Source organism: Benincasa hispida, chromosome 9, assembly GCF_027475165.1.
Source record: "Benincasa hispida cultivar pf3 chromosome 9, pf3_genome.v1.1, whole genome shotgun sequence".
Taxonomy (NCBI): Eukaryota; Viridiplantae; Streptophyta; class Magnoliopsida; order Cucurbitales; family Cucurbitaceae; genus Benincasa; species Benincasa hispida.
Window position 1 is genome coordinate 62,752,302 of NC_143486.1, and position 27,574 is coordinate 62,779,875.

The 27,574-nt window shown below is 36.0% G+C and overlaps 1 protein-coding gene and 1 pseudogene across 1 annotated transcript; both read right to left on the reverse strand.

Annotated features, from left to right (window-relative positions):
* Positions 1-9,827: 9,827 nt before the first annotated feature.
* On the reverse strand, positions 9,828-11,086 carry LOC150033990 (uncharacterized; annotated as a pseudogene).
* A 12,983-nt stretch (positions 11,087-24,069) lies between these two features.
* Positions 24,070-27,165, reverse strand: LOC120089998 (cytochrome P450 CYP82D47-like). Its single transcript, XM_039047460.2, has 3 exons — positions 26,556-27,165; positions 25,854-26,260; positions 24,070-24,848 (listed from the first exon to the last, which is right to left on the reverse strand). The coding sequence occupies exons 1-3, from the start codon at positions 27,118-27,120 to the stop codon at positions 24,225-24,227; spliced, it is 1,596 nt and encodes a 531-aa protein (XP_038903388.1). The 5' UTR covers positions 27,121-27,165; the 3' UTR covers positions 24,070-24,224.
* Between the last annotated feature and the right edge of the window lie 409 nt (positions 27,166-27,574).

The following is a 27,574-nucleotide window of genomic DNA, read 5'->3' on the forward strand; positions in this document are numbered from 1 at the left end:
AAGTTAAGCAAAATGTTAAGTTAAATATTTAAGTTAGATTGGATTTGTGCATTTTGGGGTAAAGAATAAGTTTGAAGAAGGAAAATGTTCAAGTATGGAAATTTAGCTCTCGGTTACTTACTAATCTGGCCTTACAAAGAGAATTTCTAGCTAATTGTTGATCATGTTGAGGGTTGATTGAGGGTCGAGTGAGCACTAGGCAAGCATCGAGTAAATGCTGCCGAGCGTAGAGTACAAGTGATCAAGGAAGGGTCGAGCTTCGAGTATAAGTGATCAAGGAAGGGGTCAAGCGTCGAGGGTAAGCAAGGAAGGGTCACGCGTCGAGTACAAGCAATCAAGTAAGAAGCGTGCATTGAGCTAGCTCCCAGCACTGAGTCTTTCCCATCGAGTATTTAACAGAGAGCCATGGAATCTTGGCCTATAATCTCCACTAGTGGGTGAGGTGTGTTGACATAAAAATTGTATCTTTATGCATTTGGACAATGATGAATATGAATGAATGAACAAGTCCAAGGCCTATTGCCATAAACTTGACAACATAAAATGAATTCTAATCTTCTTATCACCTTATGTCATACAACGCATGGATGAAGCTTTTCCTTTTCTCCTTATCTTCTTGGTGGAAAGACTGACTTTATTTTCTTTATGCGATACTACTTCTAGATATGCGTTATTAATGAATGTTCTTGTAGTATGCTATGCGTTGTCACAAGTTTCCTTGCGTTGAAACCAAGTATAATTTCACTGCAAGTTTCTCGGTGTGATCTGAGGTCGAACACAGGAATTGTTTTAGGTTGACTGCGTTATATTTGTGATATATGCGACCGGGGGTTTTACAAATTAATAAAAGTGTGGTTTGTACATGCGGTAAAGTAAATTGTGCAGTAAAGTAAAGATAAGCGATAAGAATGCGATAATAAAGTAAATTGCGATAAAAGTAAAGTGCGATAAAATAAACCTAAGCTATGATGATAAAAGATGCAGGTTACATGATACAAGATACCAAGGTTGAGACTGACTATGAACAATATACAAAGATCGTGTTATGCAGTGGCAAGGCTTATGTGCGAAACAGAAAGAGAAAGGATAATTAATATAAACAGCGCAAGTTTCTTAATTGCGTTAAAGATATAAGTATGGTTTCGTTTTCTCTTGGCGCATACATTTTGGTGATCGGCCACGTTTCCCACATCTCTGTGGTAAAACAGGGACGAACGTAGTGAACGCAAGGTTGCTTCCATCTCTGGAAGTACTTCTTGCTTTAGTTAACGCATTCTTCTAACCTTCTTCACTTCTACACAAACATCCTTATTTCTTTAGCACAGATTAAATTACTTACTTAGTTCATATTAATCACCAAGGGATTAAGAAAACATTGTGGAGAAAGCAATTTATGGAGGAACGGAAATAGACAGAAATGTGGAAATGAAAATGATCACGACAATTAATTATAAAATCAAGCGTCTGATACATGATTGTGAATGATTTAGACTAAGAAAATGAAGTACAATTGATGAACAAGAGTTAGAAACAAATACAGAAGAGTGCCAACGTCTTGACATAGATCTGGATGGAGAAATCGCTTGTCGGCGTAGATGGAGTGAACGGAAGGATGAGCTTCTCTCTCAAGCTTGCTCAACCAGTAAAGTTGATCTAGGTACAGAGCTTCACGACGGGGATTTGGAATGATTCTGCCCTGAGACTCACCTCTTGGCCTTGTCTCTTTTCTTCCCCGATCTTCTCCGATTAGCACTCAGATCAGCCTCTCTCTCAGTAGCCTTGTATCAACTATCCCTCGTATCAAGTATATATTTCAGTGAATTCTCTGAGGGTATTTATGAATGCTCTGACTCTCTGCCATGTGGATCCCACTTTATTGTTATGGAAATTCCGGTGGAATAAATATTCCTTCTATTATGCAATCAATCCATCGAAAATGCACAACGGTTAATTGTACACATGTCAAAATCCTCCACGATTGCATTGCTCATTTGTATCTTTCGATCGTGTGCCCGCATGCGGTGTTGTTTTTTATTACCGCATGCGGTTGAAGTTGCATTGATCGCAAAGCTCTTGATCGATTGTCGCATGCGCCATCATTGCGTTGATCGTCTATCCATTCCTGAATGATGGGCGCAATGCGACGTAGATGCGTTAATCTTTTTCTCTTGAGCCATGAGCGCATACGATGACTTGATTTCCTACAAAACAGACTTGAAATATTCTTTTCTACCATCGCAATGGTGTCAGTTGGTGTATTGAAAACTATTTATAATTCTTGTATTACTTAGCTAATTTCCATACAATTGACGCAACTTTCCTCTCTTTTAACCGAAATATCTAAATAAGGCAGTATAAATAACTTGTATTTATACAAGTTATCACAAGTCGCACACCTTGCGGTGTTCTGACTGATTGCGTTGATTTGCCCACCTTGTGGTGTTGGGCTGTTGATCACCATTCCTTGGATCAAATTCATAATTGCGGTCATTTGATTTTGTAATGAAGTAATAGCACCATTATTTACATCAAAGTCTTTAAGTCTCAATCTCTAGTCACTCTCTCTCCAATCTTCATGGTCCTTGGAGATGCGATCCAGGATATTCTTCATATGTTTTGTCAAGCAGACCACCAGCGACTGCCGCATTGGCAGCTGTCTGCGAAGCGAAATTCAAACCATGATAGAAAATCTCCATTTGTAGGCAGTCTGGTAACCCATTATGCGAAAAATCCCGGACCAACCTTTTAAACCTCACCCAAGCATCGTTGAGCGATTCGTCCATATCTTGTTCAACATTTGTAATAAGCTTCCTTCGTCTTGCGTTTTCGATAGGTAGAAAATACTTCTTCATAAATTTTTCCACTACCTGCTCCCAAGAAGTGATATCTCCCGATTTGAGAGAATATGCCCATTTCCTAGCCTGATCACATAGAGAAAACGGGAATAATGTTAGTTGAACTTCTTCAGCAGAGATGTTCGGGAACACAAAAGTATTGTAAATTTCAATAAAACTTCGGAGCTGAGCGTGTGGGTTGTTCCGAATCCTATGTTACAACCCTCCGTAGGGATCGCCGTGGTTAACGACTAACTAGTGCTGCATAAAAACAACAGTAGGCACAACATATGGTTCAAACTAATGGAGGAGACCGTAGGACAATGTTGACACATTTCCTTCACCCACTTACTATGAACCACTTCCCTCATTCACTTTGTTATTGACCCATGCAAACACTTTCCGTATGGACCAGTCGAGGTAAAATCAACAAGAAACCGAGCATGGATCTCACGGTGTGAACTCTTAAGGACGTGAGAGCTAATAACTATATATCAAATATATTGTTAATCTCCCCCTGAAGTGTTCTAAATGTTTGGATAATTTACTTAGGCATGACGGCTAATTTCATACAACCTAAGTCTAAGTGGTTTATCCAAATATAACTCTTATAATTGAATTTAACCTACAATGTCTAGGTGATAAACCATTTTATTACCTCACATCACTCATGCAAGCTCATAAAATTAGTTAACAACTCTCAATTGTTCTGTCATAATCCCAGGTAGGAGGTGTTCCGTAAACCGTCAACTTAAGTACCCCCAGCCTTAGACAGGTTTATGAACCGATATGAGTTTGTAACCATATTTTATAAAGCAGCAATCTATTTAGCAATTAAAATTAGTTGTTAACCTTCTCTATATCTGTTCACTCTCTGTTATTTAACATCCACAACATTCCACAAAGGTATCTAATATAACTATTATATTAAACATAACCCTAACATGCATACTATATATTATAACAATTATAACAAACTGTCAATGCATGTAACATGCTTCTTACGGTGGGGTTTTAAATCTACATGGCATACTTGTATGCATATACAAGAATTTATTTAATTATCACATACATCTCATGTACAAACAATTAAATACTAACTGTTATGGTTTTCGTTTTGGCATAAACAAGCAAATAGATAGTTAACTACTACAAACAACTTCATAACCCTCTTTGAATCTCTCCAAACTGAACCTAAACCAACTTGAACTGGGCTGGACGAGTCTGAGTCGGACCAACAAAGCCTGAACCGGACCAACCACAACCATTTGAAGCTGAACCGAATTGAACCTTGAGTAAACCGGTTGAACCAGTTGCTCTCAGTCCAATGTCAATATGCTGCTAAGGCCGATCGTGTAACGCCTGGATGTAATCGTCTAGTGTCATCGCTTGGGTTTAAGCGAAAGTACACGATCGTATAGTGTTTGCTGAAAGCTAGACGGTTGTTTAGCTCTATCGCATAGGACTAGACGATAATTTAGTTCCATCACAGTGCAATCGCTTAGCTCCATCGCATAGTACTAAGCGATCGTATAACACCATCGCCCAGTGCATTCAAGTCATCGTTTAATATCCGACGTAGCTAAATGATCGCATACCTCCATCATATAGAACATCATCGCGTTGCATAACATTTATCTACATGATTGCTTAGCTCCACGACCAAACGAATGCTCAGTGCTATCGCGTAGCACTTCATCGCATCGTTTAGCACACATCGTTATTAAACGATCGTATAGCAGCATTGTTTAGCCAAATCAACGTATTGTTTAGTTCCCACGACAAAACTAAACGATTGTGTAATGCTATCGTATAGCAAATGAGCGCATTGCTTAGCTCCACGAACGTTTAGCATTTAACATTACAACGACCAGCGCATATTACTAAACAATCGTATAGCTTTTCTTCTCATCGTGTAACGTCTGGAGCTAAACAATCATTTAGCAACTGCACCTCAGCAACAAATTTAAGCAGAAGCTGAAAAATCTGAAACAACAGCTCGACCTTCTTCGCTTGTTTCTTCAATTACATCTTAATTTCAATTCTAATGACTCCAAATAAATTACAGACTCTTGCTAACAAATAAATTCTCATCAAACAAGAGTCAATTACAAATTTAATTGAGAAATTAAAGAGAACTAAAATACCAAAATAGAGAAAACCATGCATCAAATTCATATATCTCATGAAAAAACACCCACCTTGCCAATATTAGACTGAATTGAAAGCTTAAAAGATGCTTTGATTCCAATTGAAAGAGTTAAACAACATGCAGCGGAAGTATCAAGGATCCATAAGCATTCTAATTCACTAATTTTGGCAAAAACTAAAGCACACTCTTCTTAAAAAATGGACTTTCAAAACATACCTTTGACGAACTCTCCAAGAAAACGTTTGTTCAGCTGCTGTCTTCACTTGATATCAACGTGAACCACTATTGACTGCTGAATTGATGTTATAAATAAGCATATATGGACATGGACAATGATGAATGTGAATTAAACAAGCTCATGTTGCCATAAACTTGATGACATAGAAAGATGGAGATGGAGTGTGGATGCTGTGTTATGCTTATATACACTTTATGCGATACTACTTCTAGATGTATGTGTTATTAATGGAATGCTTGTAGTATGCTATGCGTTGTCACAAGTTTCCTTGCGCTGAAACCAAGTATAATTCCAATGCAAGTTTCTCGGAGTGATCCGAGGTTGAATACAGGGATTATTGTCGTTAATGTGTTACATTTGTGATATATGCGACCAGTTTTTACAATTAATAAAGATTGTGTGTTTGTACAGAAAATTAAATTGCAGTAAAGTAAAGTTGTGCAGATAAACTAAAGTTGCGTTAATAAAATAAATTGCGATAAAAATAAACCTAAGCTAACGTGATGCAAGATACAAGATACATGATATACATGATGCTGAGTTTGAGACTGACTGTGAAGTTTATAAAAAGGATCGTGGTATGTGGTGACAAGTCTTTATGGATAAATTAGAAATAGATAGGATAACTAGTAAAAATATTGCAAGTTTATTAATTGCGTTAAAGATGTAACTAGGTTCCGCATTCCCTTGACGTACACCTCTCGGTGATCAGCCACATTCCCTTATCTCTATGGTGAAACACGGATGAACGTAATGAACACAAGGTTGCTTGCATCTCTAGAAGTACTTCCCGCTTTAGTTAATGCATTCTCCCAACCCTCTCTCGATAGGCAGAATGGCATCTTCACTTCTGCTCTCATAGGTGAAGATGCCATCTAGCATGCCTTAGCTAAACATAATTATTTCCTTATTACAGATTAATTTACTTGCTTAATTCTTACTAATTACCAGAGGATTAAGAAAACGTCGTGGAGAAAGTGAAATATGGATGAGCGGAAATAGGCAAAGAGATGGAGATAGAAATGATCATAACATTTAATACTACGATTAAGCGTCTGATACATGGTGTGAATGATAGAGATTAAGAAGATGAATACAATTGATGATAAAGAGATAGAAACAAATACAGAAGAGTGTCAATGTCTTGACACAGATCTGGACGGTGGTTTTGCTTGCCGGTGTGTGGAGTGGATGAAGAGAATAGCTTCCCTCTAAGGCTTGCTCCTCTGGTAGAAGTGACCGTCGTAAAGAGCTTTAACGGCGGGGATCAGAAGGATTCTTTCCCGGAGACTCACCTCTCAGCCTTGTCTCTTAATTCTTCTCGGATCTACTTTGTTTAGTTGCTCAACCAGTCTCTCTCCCAGATCAGTATATACACTTTTCTCTATATTCAAGCATGTTTTCCCAGTGGAATGGCCGGTGCTATTTATAGGCTCAACTTTGACTCTCTGACTTGTGGTCCCCACTTTATTTTTATAGCAGCTCCTAAAATGGTGGAGTGAATATTCCTTCTGTTACGCAATCAATCCCGTCAGAAATGCACAACGGTCAGCTGCACACGCGTCAGAATCCTCTGCATTTGTGTTGCTCTTCACATCTTTGATCGTTTTCCCGCATGCGGTGTTGTTTATCGATTACCGCATGCGATTGAGATTGCGTTGATCGCTTAGCTCTTGATCGATTGTTGCATGCACCGTCATTGCATTGATTGTCTATTCATTCCTGAATGATGGGCGCAATGCGGCGTAGATGCGTGGTTCAGTTTATCTTGAGCCATGAGCGCATGCGGTGACTTGATTTCCTGCAAAACAAACTTGAAATATTCTTTTCTACTATCGCAATGACGACAATTTATAATTCTCGCATTTCTTAGCTAATTTTTATACAATTGACACAACTGTCCTTTCTTTTGGCTGCAATATCTAAATAAAACAGTATAAATAAATTGTATTTCTACAAGTTATCAACCACCTCGAAGCCTTCCTTACTATGCTCTTGGAGCTTTAAGCAGAGTTATGGGACTCGAGAACAGCTTGAAGATGTGAAGAAATAAGAAAAGGTCATAGCAGCCCGACTGAAGAAGACAATCTCTTCTTAAAAAAAGTCTCTCTCAAAATTCTGTATTTTCTCTTCTCCAACAACTCCAATCTTCTTTATATATATTAGATGAACATGAAAAGAGATGGAGTGCATGACTTGCAGCTCATGCTTGGAGAATCAAAGTAGAGAAGATAATGGCTTTTGTGTGAGCATAAAGATGATGGTAATGGAGAAAACTCGTTTTTCATTTTGTGCAACCATGTAAACGATTTTACATTTTATTTTTTTAAAACAAAAAATGATTTTAAATTATTTTAATTCAAAAAAAAATTCTTAAATTAATTTCGTCAATTAATTTTAAAAAATTAATTAATTTAATATCAAATATTAAATTAATTTTTGCACAATAATCATCTTTATATATTTAAATCATATTTAAATATTTATTCTCTTGTTCTGTTTAATTTGAACATTTCAAATTAATTTCTCAAGCTACCTTAAAGCTTATCCATTTACGAGCTAGTAGGGGGACCTCGCAGACCTACAGATCATAGTCTCCAACGATTCAAGATTAATCGACTAAACTCATGAGTATGATTTAACCCTCATTCGTTAACTAATGGCACACTCCACTATAGCCCATAGTTGAACTCCACTCACTGTAGATATATTATATCCACTTAATAACCATAATCAATAAGTCGATCCTTCACAGGTTGTTCGTAATCACAATTAGGTAAAAAATATCGTTTTACCCCTGTGACTACATCTTGTTCCTTAAGTTCCTACTAATCCTCTAATGAACAATTCTGATTCATAACCTTTATGAATCAAATCCTCTCTATCATGAGAAGGCGGAGCCTCGATTGTTTAAGACCTGAAGTCAGTACTGAAGAGAATAACCTATCTGCTAACCCTAAATAGGGTAGGAGTGAATACCATCTTGCAAGGCTATGTCCCCAGCTATTCATCAGGTCTTATCCCCGAAATGGTAAGCTTATTGAGCAGTGTTGTTGGACTACTAATACCGTTTGTAGATCAAAGGATAATTCTGAACAAACAGGAGTTCATAGCTAGCTCAAGATTAATATCGAGTTAACCTAGGTTATATAATAAATGAAATAGTCAGTTTTAACAGTAAACGGTCGTTATAAAGAAAAGTGACTATTTTCGTGGTCCAGTCTATATGCAAACTCATTGCATAGAATGCCCCCACTCTCATGTCTCAACATGAACGATTTATGGATCACATCGTTTGTAGCACCTTACAACTTTTTGTAACAACTACATAGTGGGCCGCATCCAATAGCGTTACCAAGATAAGATACCCAATTTCATCCATATACTCATTAGACCATTTATGCTATATACTGTCAACTTGATTCTGTTTATGTTACTACATAAAGTTACAACATTCAGGCTATAGCCAAGGATGCGTTTATTGGATTTTCATAATAAGATGCAAAATCAACTAGTCATTGTCATTGATAAAATAGAATGTTTAACACGAACTGCGAGTTCTAGGATATTCCCAACATGGGGGTTAATTTTGTTTAAAGAGTTTAGCCGATTAATCTTGGATTATTTGATCCCATGATCTGTAGGTCCATAAGGTTCCTCTACTAACTCACAAACGGAAAAAATCTTAGCATAGTGTGATGAGTTAATTTGAAACGTTTAAGTATGGAAAAAGGAAATTATTAAATATGCGATATAATTACTCGTTTAATTACATAGTTAAACGAAATTGGAGAATTGATTAATATTTAATTTGATTCAAATATCAAGTTACATGAATAGAGATTCGTGGTTGTGGAATTGACATGTAATTGATTTTAATTATTAAATCCATTTAATTGGATTTAAATTTATTTTTTGAAAGTAAATATAAATTTTAATCATTAATGAACAAAATTGGAAAAACCCAAAGGTAGTTGGTTTTTCCAATTCATGTCATCAAATTCCACTTAAAACCTCCAAGTAAGAGGTGTCTACTTGATATGCAATTTGATTGCTGGACTGCCTTTCTCGAAATAGAATAGAGGGTCGCGACTGTTGTCATGAAAAAATAGTTTGTTTTCTGTCGGTGCTTTTTAACCGTTGGCATCTTGCCGAATCTATATATCCTCCTTTTGTTTGTTCATCAAAATCAATATATGTCAAGAAACTTTTCAAAAGAGGTTTACCACCCTTTTTCAAAGCCTCCATCCATATAGTCTTTCTTCCCGCACGGACGATCGATTGTTAATTGTGTGGAAACCTTCACGGACAATCGTCATTTTTTAATGGTTTTTTCGCTTTTCACAGTAGCTTCATTTCATCAAGTGGTCATGCTGAGACAGCAACAGTCAATGATAATTATGATATGATATCCTTCCGAATGAGATAAGATAATTCGTACTATTATTTAGTATTTTATTTTATTTAATTCAAGAAATAATTGGAAAATAAAACAACAAGTACAAAAGTGAGTTACAACCACCAGTAAAGACTAGTATGATGCAATTCAACATTTCTTTCCTTCGTATTTGATTGTGTCATAGCTCTATAATTCGAATTAGGTTTATCGTTGGATGAATTGCATTACTGATATTGACACTAAAAAAGAAACGGTAGGTACAGCTAGTCCGTGAATAACCGGCAATCACATTGTAAAAATAGGATAAGTTTTATCGATAGTCATTTGGTCCTCCTAAAAAGATCTACTAAATTCATCGAGTTGTTCCAAAGAATCAAAATGGTCAGTTATTAATGAAATTCCTTGTCGGCTCTCTTTAAAATACTCATTTGGACGAGGGCTTCCAAAAACATCGTAAGCTAAGTCCATGCTAACGATAACCAACCTGCAATGAATAGAGAAGGTATAGTAATGCTATAAATGACCCAGTATCGAATACTGGTGATAATATCAGCAAAAGAACGTTCTCCTATGCTTCCAAACATGCCAAGCTTCACATATTCTTGTATAATCAAAAGAGGATCAATTCCGTAAAAGATGAGATCGGTAATCGGAAATTAACTAAAATTATATCTTTGTAAGATCATCAATATTGTATCGAAGGTGTTTTTAGAGTATACCGAATTAGTATAGCTATCCTTAATGAATTAGAATGCTTTATGATCTTGTTTTCTTCCGCTGTGTGTTTTCTTAAACTAACACCACTAGCCTTCAACTTTTAAATAAACTAAAACTTTGCATTCGTTTCTTTCGCGATTTTACTTGAAAAATAATTTTCTTTTAAAAAATAAGTCTCAATATATTGTCAGTAAATTCTAACTTTCTAAATGCTTGTTTGTTTCAATGTTTCATTGATTGTTGAGAAAAGAGTTAAGAATGAATTATTTGTGCAATTAAAATGAGCATATAAACAATTTGAAAGAACAAACAAATGAATAAATAATTAAATGATTCATATTTTAACCTTTCTTCAGATACCCATTTAGAAAGGCATTCTTCACATCCATTTGGTATAGTTTACATTTTAATAGACATAAAATACCAAGCAATAGTCTGACTGCTTCTAGCCTCGCAAATGGTGCGAAGATTTCATCAAAATCTATTCCTTCTAATTGAGTGTAGCCTTGAGCTACTAACTTCGCTTTGTGTCTGGTCACATTTCCATTCGCATCAGTCTTATTCTTGAATATCCACTTTGTCCCAATTACATTTATAGACTCAGGTCTGGGATCAAGTGTCCAGACATCCCTTCTGACAAACTGCCCAAGCTCCTCTTGCATTGCATTGATCAAACATTCATCTTCAAGGGTTTCTTTGACACTATTTGGCTCCTCATGGGAAAAGAAACAAATACTGCTGATCATTAAAGATAATTAACTTGTCATTCTTTTTCATTATTGCCCCTTCATTTAGATCACCAATAATGTTATTAGAAGGATGGTTTATAAGAACCCTATTGGACTGTTGCTTGTTGCTTCCTTCTGGCCAGTCAGAACTATCCATGATGTCTTCCGTTAGAGTACACACACTCAGATAGAGGGCTTCTCAAACGGAGTGTTAAGAACATTAGTATTGACAAGTGGAGTTGAGGAAAAGTCTTCTTCAGCTGTAGAGAAGGAATCGAAGGAAGTGACATTATCATTAACCACAACGTTAATGGATTCCATTACAGTACAAGTACGTTTATTGAAAATCCAGTAGGCACAACATTTAAGCAGTATATAAGAAACATCCTATTTTGGATGTGACAGGCTATGTTCAGAGCCTCTCCTGAAACTTGAATTTGTATTTGATTGACATGCATCATCGCACGAGCCATTTCTTAAAGAGACCTATTTTTCCTATCTACAACTTCGCTCTACTTTGGTGTAATGGGAGCTGAAAATTCATGGTGAACTTCTGCATTCTGGTAGAACTCAATAAACTAAGAGTTTTCAAACTCCCTACCATGATCACTTCTACTTCGGACAAGATTTAACTCCTTCTCATGTTGTAATTGAAGAAAAAGAATTTGAAACATGAAAAAGGTTTCGGTTTTATCTCGAAGAAAATTTACCCAAGTGTATCTTAAGAAGTCAACCACAACAACTAAGACATATCATTTGCCTCCTAAACTTTCTGACTACATAGGACCCATAAGATCCATATGAAAAAGTTCTAGAACTTGAGATGACCCAGAATAGCCTGTCTACTTATAAGGAGTGTCAGTCTGTTTTCCAGTTTGACAATCCCTAGATATAATTCCAACTGATATTGACAGAGAGATGAGACCAGTTAGAGCATTCTTGCTCAGAGCTTTTTGAAGGGTCTTCATGCTTATATTCCCAAGGCATTTGTACCATAGGTTAGCTTCATCTTTCCTCGAGAGATGATAGACCTGTACAGAATTGTCAGGACTCCATAGATAACAATTATCAGATGAGTGTGTACCTGTTATGACAAGAGCCTTGACATCGTCTGTAACAAAACATTTGTCTTTGGGAAACTCACATTTAGACCCTGGTAACAAAGCTGACTAATGCTAATGAGATTGAAAATAAGTCCCTCAGCCAACATTACGTCATTCAATCTTGTAAGACCTAGATAATTTACACTTCCTTTTCCAACGATCATACCACTCGCACCATCACCAAAAGTGACCTAGCTAATAGATTTGAGATTAGATAAATTGTTTTTTTTTCACAAATCATATGATGTGAGCTTCCACTATCAAAGTAACAATCACCTTTGGATTACGATCTTAAAGAGTTTAAAACAACATTGTATCTATTCTTTTCTCTCCATACCTTTTTCATCGTACTCTATCTAGGTCAATTCTGGGGAAAGCGAGCAATCTTCTTGTGAAAAGAGGACCAATGAAGATCTTTGAATAACTAGTAGTAGAAAGGATGTTTTAGACCTACTTTGCCACAATAATGACAAATCCATCTTCACCTAGGAGCGATCACGTTTATCAATTAGATTTAGAGAAGAGTGCCCTCTAACACCATAAGACTAGATCTTGCGCTCTAACAAACTCAATCTTTTGTTTCCCTTTAGACTATCTACTAGGTTGGCTACTGCCTGCTGAAAAACTGAGTCAAGAGTTATCATTTGTTGTCTTAACTCTTGTTAGGATTTTCTCAAGAGTCCCAATACCAGTATTCAACATTCTCACATTTTTGCTCATAGTTTCTTTTTCAGATTTAACTTGTAAGAGTTCTTGCTTCAATGCTGCAATAGTGGACATTAGCCTATGATTGTCAACAATCAGAGTCTCAATTCGTTCATTTTGTATATCAAGGACGTTCTGATTTTCTTTCCTTTTAAGAAATAGAGCATGATACGAAGGATCTGATGCTTTTGAGCTTGTAGCATCATAGGACTTTTCTGTATGAACGTCAAATTCAAAGACCTTGCAGGATGAGGTGTCTGAAGAAATGTTACTAACAAGAACTTTAACATCTTCCTCAGAGACACTACTAACTTCTGTTTTAGTATCAGAAAGAGTTAGGACATATCCTTTACTTTGTTTCTTGGGGAAATTAGGGCATTCAACCTGAATGTGATCGTAGCCATTAATATGCTTTTAAGACGCAACTAGACCAGAGTTTTCAACTTCCTTCTTGCTATTATGATATTTGATCTGATTGGAGGGGGAAGAACCACAAGACTTGTAGGTATTATATGCAAACTTCTTGTCAAATCGTTTGAGAACACAATTAAACTATTTTTAAAGTATCGATATAGATTCAGTAAGAGAATCTTCTGCCTCTCTATCATGATCAACATGCTCTTCCTTAACAAAGGATTCAAGAGCGATGCCCTTATTTTTCTTATCGATCTTCCTATCTGGAGACATCTCAAAAGTAAGCAAGGAACTAAACAATTCATCGTCTCTAAACTTGGTTATGTCTTCAACTTCCTCGGTAGCAGTAACTTTCATATAAAATCTCTTAAGTAGAGACCTAAGAACTTTTCGGACAAGTCTTTCTTCTTAGTTTTTTCTCTATAAAAGCAAAAGATTCATTAGCAATATCCAAAAGTATGACATTAAAATCAACAACCTACTAATAATCATGCATTCTTAGGTTCACAAATTTTGATGTCAACAACTGCAGTCTTGACATCTTAACTTTTCAGGTTCCCTCATGAGCAACGGACAAGATGTCCATGCCTCTTTGGCAGAAACACACGTGTTGATAAGTCTGAGTATATTATGTTCCACACCATTAAATATGGCATTTAGGGCATGCAAATTCCCTAGCAAAGCTTCATCTTCTTTTTTAAACTATTGTGACTCTGGCTTTTGTTGAATTTTATGTCCTAAAACTCGTAGTTTGTAAATAAATAAACATATTTTGTTTTGTTTTTCAATAAAGTTATTGAAATTATAATCTTGAATCCAATAAACTAATGTCCTAAGGCTATTTAATGTAGTTTGAACTTTATGTAGTGACATAAATGTCGATCAAGTTTAAATATATAGCCAGAATGGTCTATAGTATATGAATAAGGTTGGGCGCCTTATTTTGGGGACACTATGGATGCGACCCACTTTGTAGTTAGTATAAACGATGTGATCCAGAATCGTTCATATAGAGATATGTGAGTGGGGGCATCCTATGCAATGAGTTTGCATAAGACTGATTCATGAAATAGTCACTTTTTATGTTATAAATGTCGTTTTATGTATTAAACTAACTATTTCGTTAATTGATGACCTAAGTAACTTAATCTTAATCCTGAGCTAACTATGAACTCCCGTTCACTCGGAATTATCCTTAGATCTGCATAGGTGAGGGTAGCTCATCATTGCTAGCCCAATAAGCCTCCTATTTCAGGGGTAAGATCGGGTGGATAGTTGAAAACATAATGTCCAAGACGGAATTCACTCCTACCCGTTATAAGGATAGTAGATAGGTTGTTCGCTTTTGTACTGAATCCAGGTCTTGAATAAGGGGCCCCACCTTCTCATTGGCCCGAGAGGGATTCGGTTTATAGGTTGGACCTTAAACTAGTTGTTCATTAGAGGATCAGTGGAACTTTAGGAACATGATGTAGTCTTGGGGCTAAAATGGTTTTTATGACCCAGCCGAGATTACGAACAACCTGTGAAGGATTAGCTTACTAATCATGGTTATATCAAATGAACACAAATATATCTATATTGAGGGGAGTGCAACTACGAGACTATAGTGGAATGACCCGTTAGTTAACGAATGTTGATTAGCTCCGTCTAAAGAGTTTAGCTAGCTAATCTTGGATCGTTGGAACCCATGATCTATAGGTCCATTAGGTTCCTCTACTAGCTCATATGGAATAAACTTAGAACAGTATGATAGAATGATTCGAATTGTTCGAATTTGGTGAAGAGAGAGAAACTGACAAATATATGTGATATAGTGGTCGGGTTTTTCAGTTTAGAGATACAACTTTAATATTTAAATGTGATTTAAATATCAAGAATATGAATACGTTCATATTCAAAAGCTCAAAAATGATGGAAATGATCAAAGATGTAAAAAGTCAAAGAGTTGACTTTTGACTTTGAAAAGTCAAACTTTGACTGACCTTATATTCAAATGTGATTTGAATTTCGAGAAAATGAATGTGAATTCATGCTCGGGAGGTCAAAATTAGTCAACACGAAAAAAATCATAAAAAGTCAAAAAATTAACTTTTTGGTCAAAGTTTGACTTTGACCAAATGACTATTTTGCCCTTTGACTAAAGTTAGTGGGAAAATCCAAACTTTTGTTGGATAATTCCACTAATAAAATAGTGGCTTAGGTGTTGGCTTATAGTGGAGACATTAAGCCCACTAAGATAGTGGATATAGGTGTTGGGTTTTTATGGATTTGGTTCATGCAATTATTGCATGGTTTTTTCTATAAAATGGGCTTTTGATTTTAAATTAAATATTTTTGATAATTTGCCAATTTTTTTTTTAATTTGGGCTGGAAAAAACCTCTTTACTTCGTGTGAAGTTCAAAAAGAAAACCCAAACCAAAACCCAAATTCATTCCTTTTTTGCATATCTTTTCTCTCTCTCGGTTTTCTTCATCCATCGGGTCCCACAACTCTGTTCTGAGTCCAGAGGATAGTAGGTCAACTCTAGTGGTGGTCTGGAAGAGTTCGGGTCGAGATTCAATGAGGAAAAGCGTTGTTCGAGAGCTACAAAAGTTGTATGTCATCCCTTTTTTAATTACTATTTTTCCTTCAATTGCATGCATAATTTCCTTTTAATTAAAAGCTATTAGAGTGTAATTAGATCCTAATTTCGCTGCATATGTCTCGAGTTCCATCATGTGGTATCAGAGCATGCTAGAATTACGCTCAATTGCTTTTGGTGGGTGTTTTTTTCCTTTCTATTCAAGTGTTGAATGAAATGTGGACTAAAGTGGGTTTATTATGATTTTGGCATTGTTTTTTCTTTAAATTTCTTGTGGAAGTTTGTAATTGCTCAGTTGTTTATGAGTATTAATGTGTGAAAAAGGGTCTGTAAATTTGTTGGAGTCAATAGAGTTGAAATTAGGCTGTAATTTCTTGATTCCAAGTTTTCAGCCCGTTCCTACGACCCGAATCGGTTCTTCGCTCAAAGCTGCCTCGCACGCGCGCCTGGCTTTGCTGCCTGCCCCGCCCCGATCCGATCCACCGCCCGCGCGCCTTCCTCCTTCTCCACGACCCGATCCGCCGGTGCCTCCGTTGACTGTGCCAGCGGCCGTTAACTAGTCGGTCCAGGCGATATGGACCGGTCCGTTTAACCTGGTTGAGCCGGTTTGTCTGGTTCAACTAGCTTTTTGGAGTTTTTGGGCCGGTTCGAGAGTTTTTTGGCCGGTTCAAGATGGTACAAAGTGTTTGAAGCCGATTCCAGGAAGCTGGTTTCTGAATTTTGTAATAAATTAGTTATTTGTTTGTTTTTAATGCCAAAATCGGTCCACTTTATTGTTGTTTACCTATTATGCATGTGATGTATAATGTTGTTTGATTATATGTGCATATAGTATGCCATATAGTTTTAAAACCCCATCATAGGAAAAGCATGTGACATGCATTTTTTATATCTTATAAGTGTTATAAAATATATATTATGCATGCTTAGTTTTAATATAAGTGTTATATTAAAGCATGTTTGATCGAAGGAAGCATGTTATAGATGAATGTTCTAGGGTTATAATTGTTATAAAATAACATAGACTTCTAAAATCTATAGCAAAGATAAGATGCATGCTCATTTAGGGTTAACTATCAAGCAATCCCAATTTTCATAGAAAATAGGTCGATATCTTGTAAAGTTGAAGTTACAAGAAAACTCACTCGACAAAATCTTGGCAAAAAGTCAGATAAAATGACTAAGGTTGAAGGTTTTTAAGTTGACGGTTCATGGAACACCTACTACCTGGAGATCGAGCTGTCGTCTGAGTTAGGTTAAACCGGTTTTATGAGCATGCGTGAGTGGTGTGAGGTAATAAAATTTGTTTATCACCTAGACATCGTAGGTTAAAAATCCAGTATAAAAGTTATACTCGGATGAATCACCTAGACTTAAGATATATTTAGTTAGCCGAAATGTATCGCTAAGTATTTTATACCCTAACTGTTTAGAACACTTCAGTTGGAGAGAAGTAATGTACTTTTAGCTCTAGCATCCCAAAGAGTTCACACCATGAGATTCATGCTTGGCTTTGGGCCGCCCTGGGAGTGGACTCCATTCGGAGAGTGTTTGCATGAGTGAATACCAATGTGAATAGGGGAAGTTGTTCATAGTAAGTGGGAGAAGGAAGTGTGTCAACACATCCTACGGTCTCTTCTATTAGGTCGCACGGTGAGATTCCTATAATGCGCCTGCATGTCTGCCCTGGAGCGACCTTACCAATCGGAGGGCTGTATTATAGGATTCGGAACACCGTGAACTCTAGAAATTGATAGGGTCTCTCAGGTCCGTTTTCATCATTGTCTTTCCAACTTCGAAAGCATAATGATTCCGATCTTGGAGGTCTGAAAATGGAGGGTCACACTTACAAGAATTACTAAATGTTAGTAAATTCTTGACCAAAATAGCGATAACTGAGTTACTATAGGAATAAAAGTTATTCTGGTGATAGTATCTAGTCAAGATAGTCTTGGTTCAACGGAGGAATAGTCGATCACCCCTTGGTGAAGGTTATTCTAAACCATTGAAATATCGTTGCAAAATATAATAATGAAGGGTACATTATTAGTTTTTTTGCTAAACTTGATTGGATTTAAAAGATTAATGTTTTTACTAAAAAGGATATGTTTTTCTTTTCAGCATGACTAGCTCTTTAGATCAACTCTTAGCTTTCGAGAAACTAAACGGCAATAATTACTCAACATGGAAAACAAATCTGAATTCAACACTAGTAATAGATGACCTGAGATTTGTCTTAACTGAGGAATGAGCTCAGGCCCCTGCCTCGAAAGAAGCATAAGGTAAATATGATTTACTAGTTGCTGAGACATGATTAGTGGAGGATGATACCTCAACCTGGATATTGGATTTAGGAGCCACTAATCATATTTGCTTCTCTTTTCAAGAAACTAGTTCCTGGAAAAAGCTTGAAGAAGGCGAGATCACCCTCAAGGTTGGAACAGAAGAGGTTGTCTCGGCCGAAGCAGTGAGAGACTTGAAGTTGTTTTTCAACGATAGATATATCATACTTAAAGATGTTTTGTATGCACCTCTTATGAAGAGGAATTTAATATCTATCGGTTGTATTGTGGAACAAATGTATAAAATATCTTTTGAAGTTAATGAAGCATTCATTTTCAGAAAAGGTATTCAAATTTGTTATGCTATACTTGAAAACAACTTATATAAGTTAAGACCAACTAAAGCAAAATTTGTCTTAAATACTGAGATGTTTAGAACAGTTGAAACTCAGAATAAAAGATAAAAACTTTATTCCAATACCTATCTATGGTACCTAAGACTTGGCCACATAAATCTCCAAAGGATTGAGAGATTGGTTAAGAATGGACACCTAAATCCGTTAGAAGACAATTCTTTACCTCCATGTAAGTCTTGTCTTGAGGGAAAAATGACAAAGAGATCTTTTATTGGAAAAGGTCTCAGAGCCATAATACCCTTAGAGCTCGTACATTCAGACCTCTGTGGACCGATGAATGTCAAAGCTCGAAGTGGGTATGAATATTTCATCAATTTTATTGATGATTATTCAAGGTATGGTCATATTTACCTAATGCATCACAAGTCTGATTCTTTTGAAAAGTTCAAAGAATATAACGCTAAGGTTGAGATCCATTTAAGTAAAACAATTAAGACACTATGATCAAATCGAGGTGGGAGTACATGGACTTAAGATTCCGGGACTATATGATAGAACACAGAATCAAGTCACAACTCTCTGCACCTAATATGCCACAGCAGAACGGTGTATCTGAAAGAAGAAACAAAACCTTGTTGGACATGGTTCACTCAATGACGAGCTTTGCTGAGTTACCTGATTCCTTTTGGGGACATGCACTAGAGACTGCTGTCTATATTTTGAATAGCGTTCCCTCTAAAAGTGTTTCAGAAATACCTTATGAGTTATGGAGAGGGAGTAAAGGAAGTTTACGTCACTTTAGGATTTGGGGATGCCCGACACACGTGTTGGTGCAAAATCCTAAAAAATTGGAATGTCGTTCAAAACTATGCCTATTTGTAGGTCATCCAAAAGAAACAAAAGGTGGTTTATTTTACGATCCTCAAGAGAATAAGGTATTTGTATCGAAAAATGACACATTCTTAGAGGAAGACCACATAAGAAGTCATCAACCTTGCAGTAGACTAGTATTGAATGAAATTTCCAAAAACGCTACAGATAGAGTTAGTTCATCTATTAAAGTAGTAGATAAAACTAGTACATCTAGTCAGTCACATCCTTCTCAAGAGTTGAGAATGCCTCGACGTAGTGGGAGGGTTGTTCATCAGCCTGACCATTACTTGGGTTTAACAAAAACACAAGTCGTCATACCTGATGACGGCATAGAGGATCCATCTACCTATAAACAGACGATGAAAGATGTGGATCGTGATCAGTGGGTCAAAGCCATGGACCTCGAAATGGAGTCTATGTACTTCAATTCTGTCTGGGAACTTGTAGATCAACCAATTGGTTGTAAGTGGATCTACAAGAGAAAACGAGACCAAGCCAGTAAAGTACAGACTTTTAAGGCTCCACTTGTGGCAAAGGGTTATACCTAGAGAGAGGGAGTGGACTATGAAGAAACTGTCTCTCTCGTTGCCATGCTTAAGTCGATTAGAATACTCTTATCCATTGCCACCTTTTATGACTATGAAATTTGGCAGATGGATGTCAAGACAACCTTTCTAAACGACGATCTTGAGGAGAGTATCTATATGGCTCAACCAGAGGGGTTTATTGCACAAGGTCAAGAACAAAAGGTTTGTAAGCTTCAAAAATCCATTTATGGGTTGAAACAAGATTCTAGATCTTGGAATATAAGATTTGATACTGCAATCAAATCATATTACTTTGAATAGAATGTTGACGAGCCTTGTGTTTACAAGAAGATCGTCAATTCTACTATAGCGTTCTTAGTTTTATATGTTGACGATATTCTACTCATTGGGAATGAAGTAGGTTACCTAATTGACATCAAGAAATTGCTAGCAATGCAGTTCCAAATGAAAGATTTAGGAAATGCGTAGTATGTTCTCGGGATTCAGATTATTTGGAACCGCAAGAACAGAACACTAGCCATGTCTCAAGCAACTTATATAGACAAAATGTTGTCTAGGTATAAGATGCAGAATTCTAAAAGAGGTTTGTTACCTTACAGATATGGAAATCATTTGTCAAAAGATTAATGTCCTAAGACACCTTAAGAGGTTGAGAATATGAGGCGCATTCCCTATGCTTTCGCAATAAGGAGCCTGATGTATGCAGTGTTATGTACTAGACCTGACATATGCTATGCAGTAGGGATAGTCAGTAGGTATCAGTCCAATCCTGGATATGATAATTGGACTGCCGTTAAGAATATCCTCAAGTATCTTAGGAGAACGAGGAACTAAATGCTCGTGTATGGTACTAAGGATTTGATCCTTACTAGATACACTGACTCTGATTTTCAAACCGATAAAGATGCTAGAAAGTCTACATCTGGATCAGTGTTCACTCTTAACAGAGGAGCAGCAGTATGGAGAAGTATAAAGCAAAACTGTATTGCAGACTCTATAATGGAAGCTGAATACATAGCTGGTTGTGAAGTAGCAAAGGAAGCAGTACGGTTGAGGAAATTCTTGACAGATTTGGAAGTCGTTCCAAATATGCATTTGCCTATCACCCTATATTGTGATAATAGTGGTGGTTGCAAATTCAAGAGAACCAAGAAGCCACAAGCGCGGTAAACATATTGAGCGCAAATACCATCTGATCCGGGAGATTGTACATCATGGAGACATTGTAGTAACCCAGATATCTTCTGAGCAAAACATTGCTGATCCTTTTACAAAGGCCCTCACGGCTAAAGTGTTTGAAGGTCACCTACAGAGTCTAGGTCTACGAAGTTTGTAAACTAGGATAAGTGGGAGAACTTTTAGGTATATGCCCTAGTTTATTGTATTCATATGTTTATTGTACTCATATGTTTCTCACTTAAATTCAACATTGTGATACTCTACTAGGAGTTTTAGTCCAAGTGGGAGTTTGTTGGATTTTATGTCCTAAAACTCGTAGTTTGTAAATTAATAAACATATTTTTTTTTGTTTTTCGATAAAGTTGTTATTGAAATTGTAGTTTTGAATCCAATAAACTAAGGTTCTGAGGCTATTTAAGTAGTTTAAACTTTATGTAGTGACATAAATGTGGATCAAGTTCAAATATATAGCCAAAATGGTCTATAGTATATGAATAAGGTTGGGCGCTTTATTTTAGGGACACTATGGATGCGGCCCACTTTGTAGTTAGTACAAACAATGTAATACTGAATCGTTCATATAGAGATATGTGAGTGGAGGCATCCTATGCAATGAGTTTGCATAAGACTGAACCATGAAATAGTCACTTTTTATGTTCTAAATGCCGTTTTATGTATTAAACTGACTATTTCATTAATTGATGACCTAGGTAACTTAATCTTAATCCTGAGCTAACTATGAAATCCTGTTCACTCGGAATTATCTTTAGATCTGCATAGGTGAGGGCAGCTCATCATCGCTGGCCCAATAAGCCTCCCATTTCAGGGGTAAGATCGGGTGGATAGTTGAAAACATAATGTCCAAGACGGAATTCACTCCTACCCGTTATAAGGATAGTAGATAGGTTGTTCGCTTTTGTACTGAATCCAGGTCTTGAATAAGGGGCTCCACCTTCTCATTGGCCCGAGAGGGATTCGGTTTATAGGTTGGACCTTAAACTAGTTGTTCATTAGAGGATCAGTGGAACTTTAGGAACATGATGTAGTCTTGGGGCTAAAATGGTTTTTATGACCCAGCCGAGATTACGAACAACCTGTGAAGGATTAGCTTACTAATCATGGTTATATCAAATGAACACAAATATATCTATATTGAGGGGAGTGCAACTACGAGACTATAGTGGAATGACCCGTTAGTTAACGAATGTTGATTAGCTCCGTCTAAAGAGTTTAGCTAGCTAATCTTGGATCGTTGGAACCCATGATCTATAGGTCCATTAGGTTCCTCTACTAGCTCATATGGAATAAACTTAGAACAGTATGATAGAATGATTCGAATTGTTCGAATTAGGTGAAGAGAGAGAAACCGAAAAGTATATGTGATATAGTGGCCGGGTTTTTCAGTTTAAAGATACAACTTTAATATCTAAATGTGATTTAAAAATCAAGAATATGAATATGTTCATATTCGAAAGCTTAGAAATGATGGAAATGATCAAAGATGTAAAAAGTCAAAAAGTTGACTTTTGACTTTGAAAAGTCAAACTTTGACCGACCTTATATTCAAATGTGATTTGAATTTCGAGAAAATGAATGTGGATTCATGATCGGGAGGTCAAAATTAGTCAACACGAAAAAAGTCATAAAAAGTTAAAATGTTTGGTTTAATAAACATTTGAACTCTTTCGCAATGCAATTCAATTTTAACTTGTATGTCGCTAAGAAGGAAGAGTTGTAAATTAAATTAGGACTAATTTGGTTTAATATCTAATTTGGCTAATTTGGCTAATGAGGGGTTGACAGATTCAGTGTAATTAATTGATGCCTAATGAAATAAATTGCATAAGAAACTCTCTCTTGCTTTAGAAATTAGATAGAATCCTATTCTAGATTACATTTACCCCTTTTATTTTAATTTCACGTATTTATCTTTTTCACACCAAAACCCCCCATTCATCGCTCTAGTTAGGAAATTAACTTAATGAAACAAATCGCACTTCCCTACGTATCGACTCGTACTTACCACCGTCGCTACGTTTCAGTAGTAATAAGAGTAGTTCGGTATATACAAATTTTCTTTTGATCAAGTTTGAAGCTTATTAACGACGTAAGTTTCGGGTCTGTCACCCTTTCAAATGTACTTATGCTCCCCTAAGCTTGCTGTTAGTGATGAGACTCCTCTCACGGTGATATCTTCCCTTCAAGATAGTGAATTCCCTTCACTACGAATCATAGGATCCCCCTAAGATAGAGAACTCCCTTCTCCGAAGTTGAGCCTTAGGCTCCCCTTAAGACTAAGAATCCTTTCTACCCTTAGGCTCCCCTCTAAGCCAGGATAATCTCCAAAGTGTTGTAATTGATGCAGGAAGATCTTACACAACAGAATAAAGTGAGCAATGAGAAAGACTGCAATGTAGAACAATTTGACCAGAGTATTGATTCGAAAAGCATACCAAAAAACTCCTTTTATAGACGAATCTAGAAACGGAAATATTTCTCAAATAAGAGAAAATAAGTCCTGTCGCAATAAAGGAAAATATCAGACTACATCACTCTGTCAGATATTTTTAGATTAGGAAAGTATTTCATGGGAAAAATATGCTGTTGTAAGAACTTGATGTTACGACTACATATGAGACAATTGCAGGAACCACCCGGTATCGTAGAAAAAATATAAAGCCAATTAACAAACCTCCAACACTATTATTTCATGTTCTTGCTTGCTTTTATAATGCAACATTTTTTTCCACATATAACGCAACGTTCTTAATACTTAGACGCTTAATCTTTTTCCTTCATTTTTTATTTTTTCTAATTAATTAATTAAATTATGTATATTTAGCAAATAGCTACAATGAAAAAGGAAAAGAAAAACTATGTTATTATTAAACTAAAATTGTAGCTCAGTATACTATTGTAATTGTCTCAACATAATGACCACGACACTTCTAGAAGGTTTAAAAAAAAAGCACTCAAACATTTTATTACTTGATCATTGCTAAACATGTTTAGGCATATACCATCAACCCATAAATTAGAGGTTCAACGAATTCTCAAATTCTACATATTGAACTAACCGAAAAAAACAATATTCACTTCCATATTGCAAAATCATTTATAATCTTGTGCTGATAGGCGTGGAGTTAAAACAACTTCAAGTGGATCTTTTCTAACACTAATCAATCCAACACTCTCCTCCATATCGAGTAGTTCCTTTGATGGCCTTACAATTTCGAACCCATGAATAAAATTTGCAAGTACTAGAGGCATAATTTGGAGGGCAAATGATATTCCCGGACATGTCCTTCTACCACTTCCAAATGGAATCAATTGGGGATTTTGTCCTTTGACATCCAAGTCTTTTTGATCTGTTAGAAATCTTTCGGGTTGAAATTTATTTGGATCCTCCCAAACTAATGGGTCTCTTTGTAGCTTTTGAAGATTTACTATTAGGCGTGTCCTTGCAGGGATATAATAGCCGAGAATGTTGCAATCTTCTGTAGATTCATGAGGGACCGATAGTGGTGCTGCAGGATATAAACGTAATGTTTCCTTCACAATGGCTTCAAGATATATTAGATCATTTATATCTGCTACTTTTACTTGTCTTCGTCTCCCAACTTGTTCTTCTAATTCAAGTTGGGCCTTCTTCAGTGTTTCTTCATTATTAAGAAGTAAAGAAAGAGCCCATATCATTGTTGTTGCTGTAGTGTCGGATCCAGCCAATATCAGGCTCTACATAAGTTCCAATTTATAGAGTTGTTGATTCATAAATTATATATATATATAAAATAATATAATGGCCGTTTGCTAAATTTCATTAAGTTTGTTGCATATCTACTTATAACACTAATTAATTCAAGGCAAGGATATCTCATATGCTAAAATGTTAATATAATTAAATTCACCATGATTCATGAGCTTAAATTTTTGGATCAATAAGTGATTTAACATGGTAATAAAATAAAAGATCTAAAATTCAAACCCATGTAACAAATTTTATCTCTAATTAATATTGATCCACATATTGGATTTTCTACAAATTTTCTAGTCTAGAAGTGAGGGTGAGTGTTGGAAGTGTTGATATAAATCAATTTACCATAACTCATCAACATAAGTTTGACAAGCTTTAAAATCTCATTTTTATCTAATATGGCATCACAATCCATAAGAAACCCAAATGATTATTAAGTCCAAAATTTAGATATGTTGCACTAGTGTTGAATCTAAAAAGAGGCATCATTTTGATGGATCATATTAAAAATACCACATTGAAAAGATGATAGTAGAAAGATAAAAAAATATCACAATCTTTATAAGATACACAAACGTCGCTCTTCTGAAATCAGTTCAAATCTACATATTCAAGTTGTCATATAAAAAGAGAAGAATAAAATAGAAAAAAGGGACTCTAATTACAACTAGGTAGAAAAATATAGAGCATCCATTTCAATCACATAGAAAAATATTTTTAAAAAAATATATGTTTGTTTAAAAGAAAAAAAAAAAAAGAAAATTTTTCGATGAACAAAAATGGGTGTAGGCCATGATACACCAAAATATTGATTAAAAAAAATATGGATACATAAAAAGAAATATATATATATATATATATAGGAGTGAAGGATTTGAATTGATAATTTTGGTGGTCACATGGTTTAACCAATTGATATATCTATTGAAGGGTTTGATATGTTAAGAAATAATAGCCAAGGGCTTGTGCGGTTGGATTATACATACCAAACAATTAGCTTTTACGATCGAGTCTCCATCATAGCCGGAAAGTTCTTCATCGTCTTTAACAGCGGAAAGCAAAAAGTCCATGAAATCCTGTTCATGATCACCTGAATTCTTCTTCTCTTTGATCCATTTATCAAGCACTTCATCCAGCACCTTAGCCGTTTTCTTCATGGACTTTTCATACCCTCCCAAATCAAAACAACTCAAAAATGGAAACGAATCCGATGGAACAAAATCCCCAAACAAGTTAACAAATTCCCTGAACACCTTTCGGTAATCTTGATTTCCACTGCCTTCCAAATCAGTGGAGAATCGCTTTCCAACCACCATCCTAAACATGGTGTTAAGAGTTATGTCTTCAAACCACGACTTCATTTCCACCAGTAATAACGCTTCCCCCTTACTTTCTGTTAAGTAAGTACAAAGTCTTTCATTAGTTAGAAGAACAGAATGATAATGAGTATATAAATTGCAACTAGCTTTGTGCACCTCAAGCAGTTGTCCAATAAAAAATAAAAAAATAGTAAAATGAAAGTATGTCGAAAAGCGGGAAGCATGAAATTAGGCTGCACTTAACTATGCTCTTATTTCTATAATTGGTGGTTAAAAAAGAAGTCATAAGAGTTTATGTCCAAAGCAAACAATATTATACTATTATGGAGATAATTGGAAGTTCTAGTAACCTTATTTCGTTTTCCTTACTTTTGTGATTGACCCATAAATCATATAATTTTCCAATCGAACTCCGAATCTCCGATTCTACGATGAGTTCGAGCTGCTTCTTGTGGTTGTTCGTGAGGAGCCCAAGCATGGTTATTTTGCGCATGTGGCGCCAGAATGGACCATATTCGCTGAACCCAAACATGGAATTATTGTAGCCTAGAAGCTTTGCGGCAGTGAGCTTAGGGCGGGATGCAAATATTCTGTCATTTGTAGTCAAGCACTCTTTCGCTATTTCCCAGCTGCTCACAACCACCGCTTTATGCACTCCCAATTTCAACGTGAAAATGGGTCCATGAGCATCCGCCATAGCCCCTAAGATTTTGTGTGCAGGTTCTGACCCACCTAGTAGATGAAGATGGCCAATCACCAGCAAGGCGCCGCTGGCTTCAGGGGGCTGCGGTTTCTTCCGATGTTCAGAACTCAATAATAATCTTCGAGATATAAACCACAAGAGAGCATAGAAAAACAGTATCAGGAGAATTACAGGCATCATTATTCCGCCACCACCATTGATAGAGGACACTAAAGCTAACAATAGTTCCATTAGTTGGGGCTTTCTTTTGTGGTATCAGGAATGGGAATTCACATATGTATGGATACATATATATATATAGTAATTTAAGTAGATAGCACGGTCGTTGCAAGTAAAATTAGGTGGGTGAGTTATGAAGTCCGTGGAGTTGATTAGTTTATGGTAAAAAGTTATTCAGTCTGATTTAAAATCTTTCTTGGTGTGCTATTTAAACTGTAATTTTGATATATTATATGCAGATATTATTTTTCTTCTTTCTAGCTAGTAATACTTAGGTGCATTGTCTTCTTCTAGTTAAAAAAAAATTAATTTTATTTTTAAATTTGACGGATGTCGACTTTGAATTAGTGAGATGGGTGCAGCCTCCTTAATTCCTTTTTTATTTCCCCTTTGAAGCATAACTTAAAGTTATATTTCAATCAAATTTTCAAAAATAACAAATTTGATTTTGAATTTGTTTCATCAA

Bases quoted from the DNA above. Each gene is read 5' to 3' on its own strand.
- LOC120089998 (XM_039047460.2), bottom strand. From the start codon at position 27,120: ATGGAACTATTGTTAGCTTTAGTGTCCTCTATCAATGGTGGTGGCGGA. The intron at 26,261-26,555 runs GTAAGGAAAACG...CTTACTTAACAG, and splicing joins TTTATGGGTCAATCACAAAA to AAAGTAAGGGGGAAGCGTTA. The intron at 24,849-25,853 runs GTATGTATAATC...GAACTTATGTAG, and splicing joins TCGTAAAAGCTAATTGTTTG to AGCCTGATATTGGCTGGATC.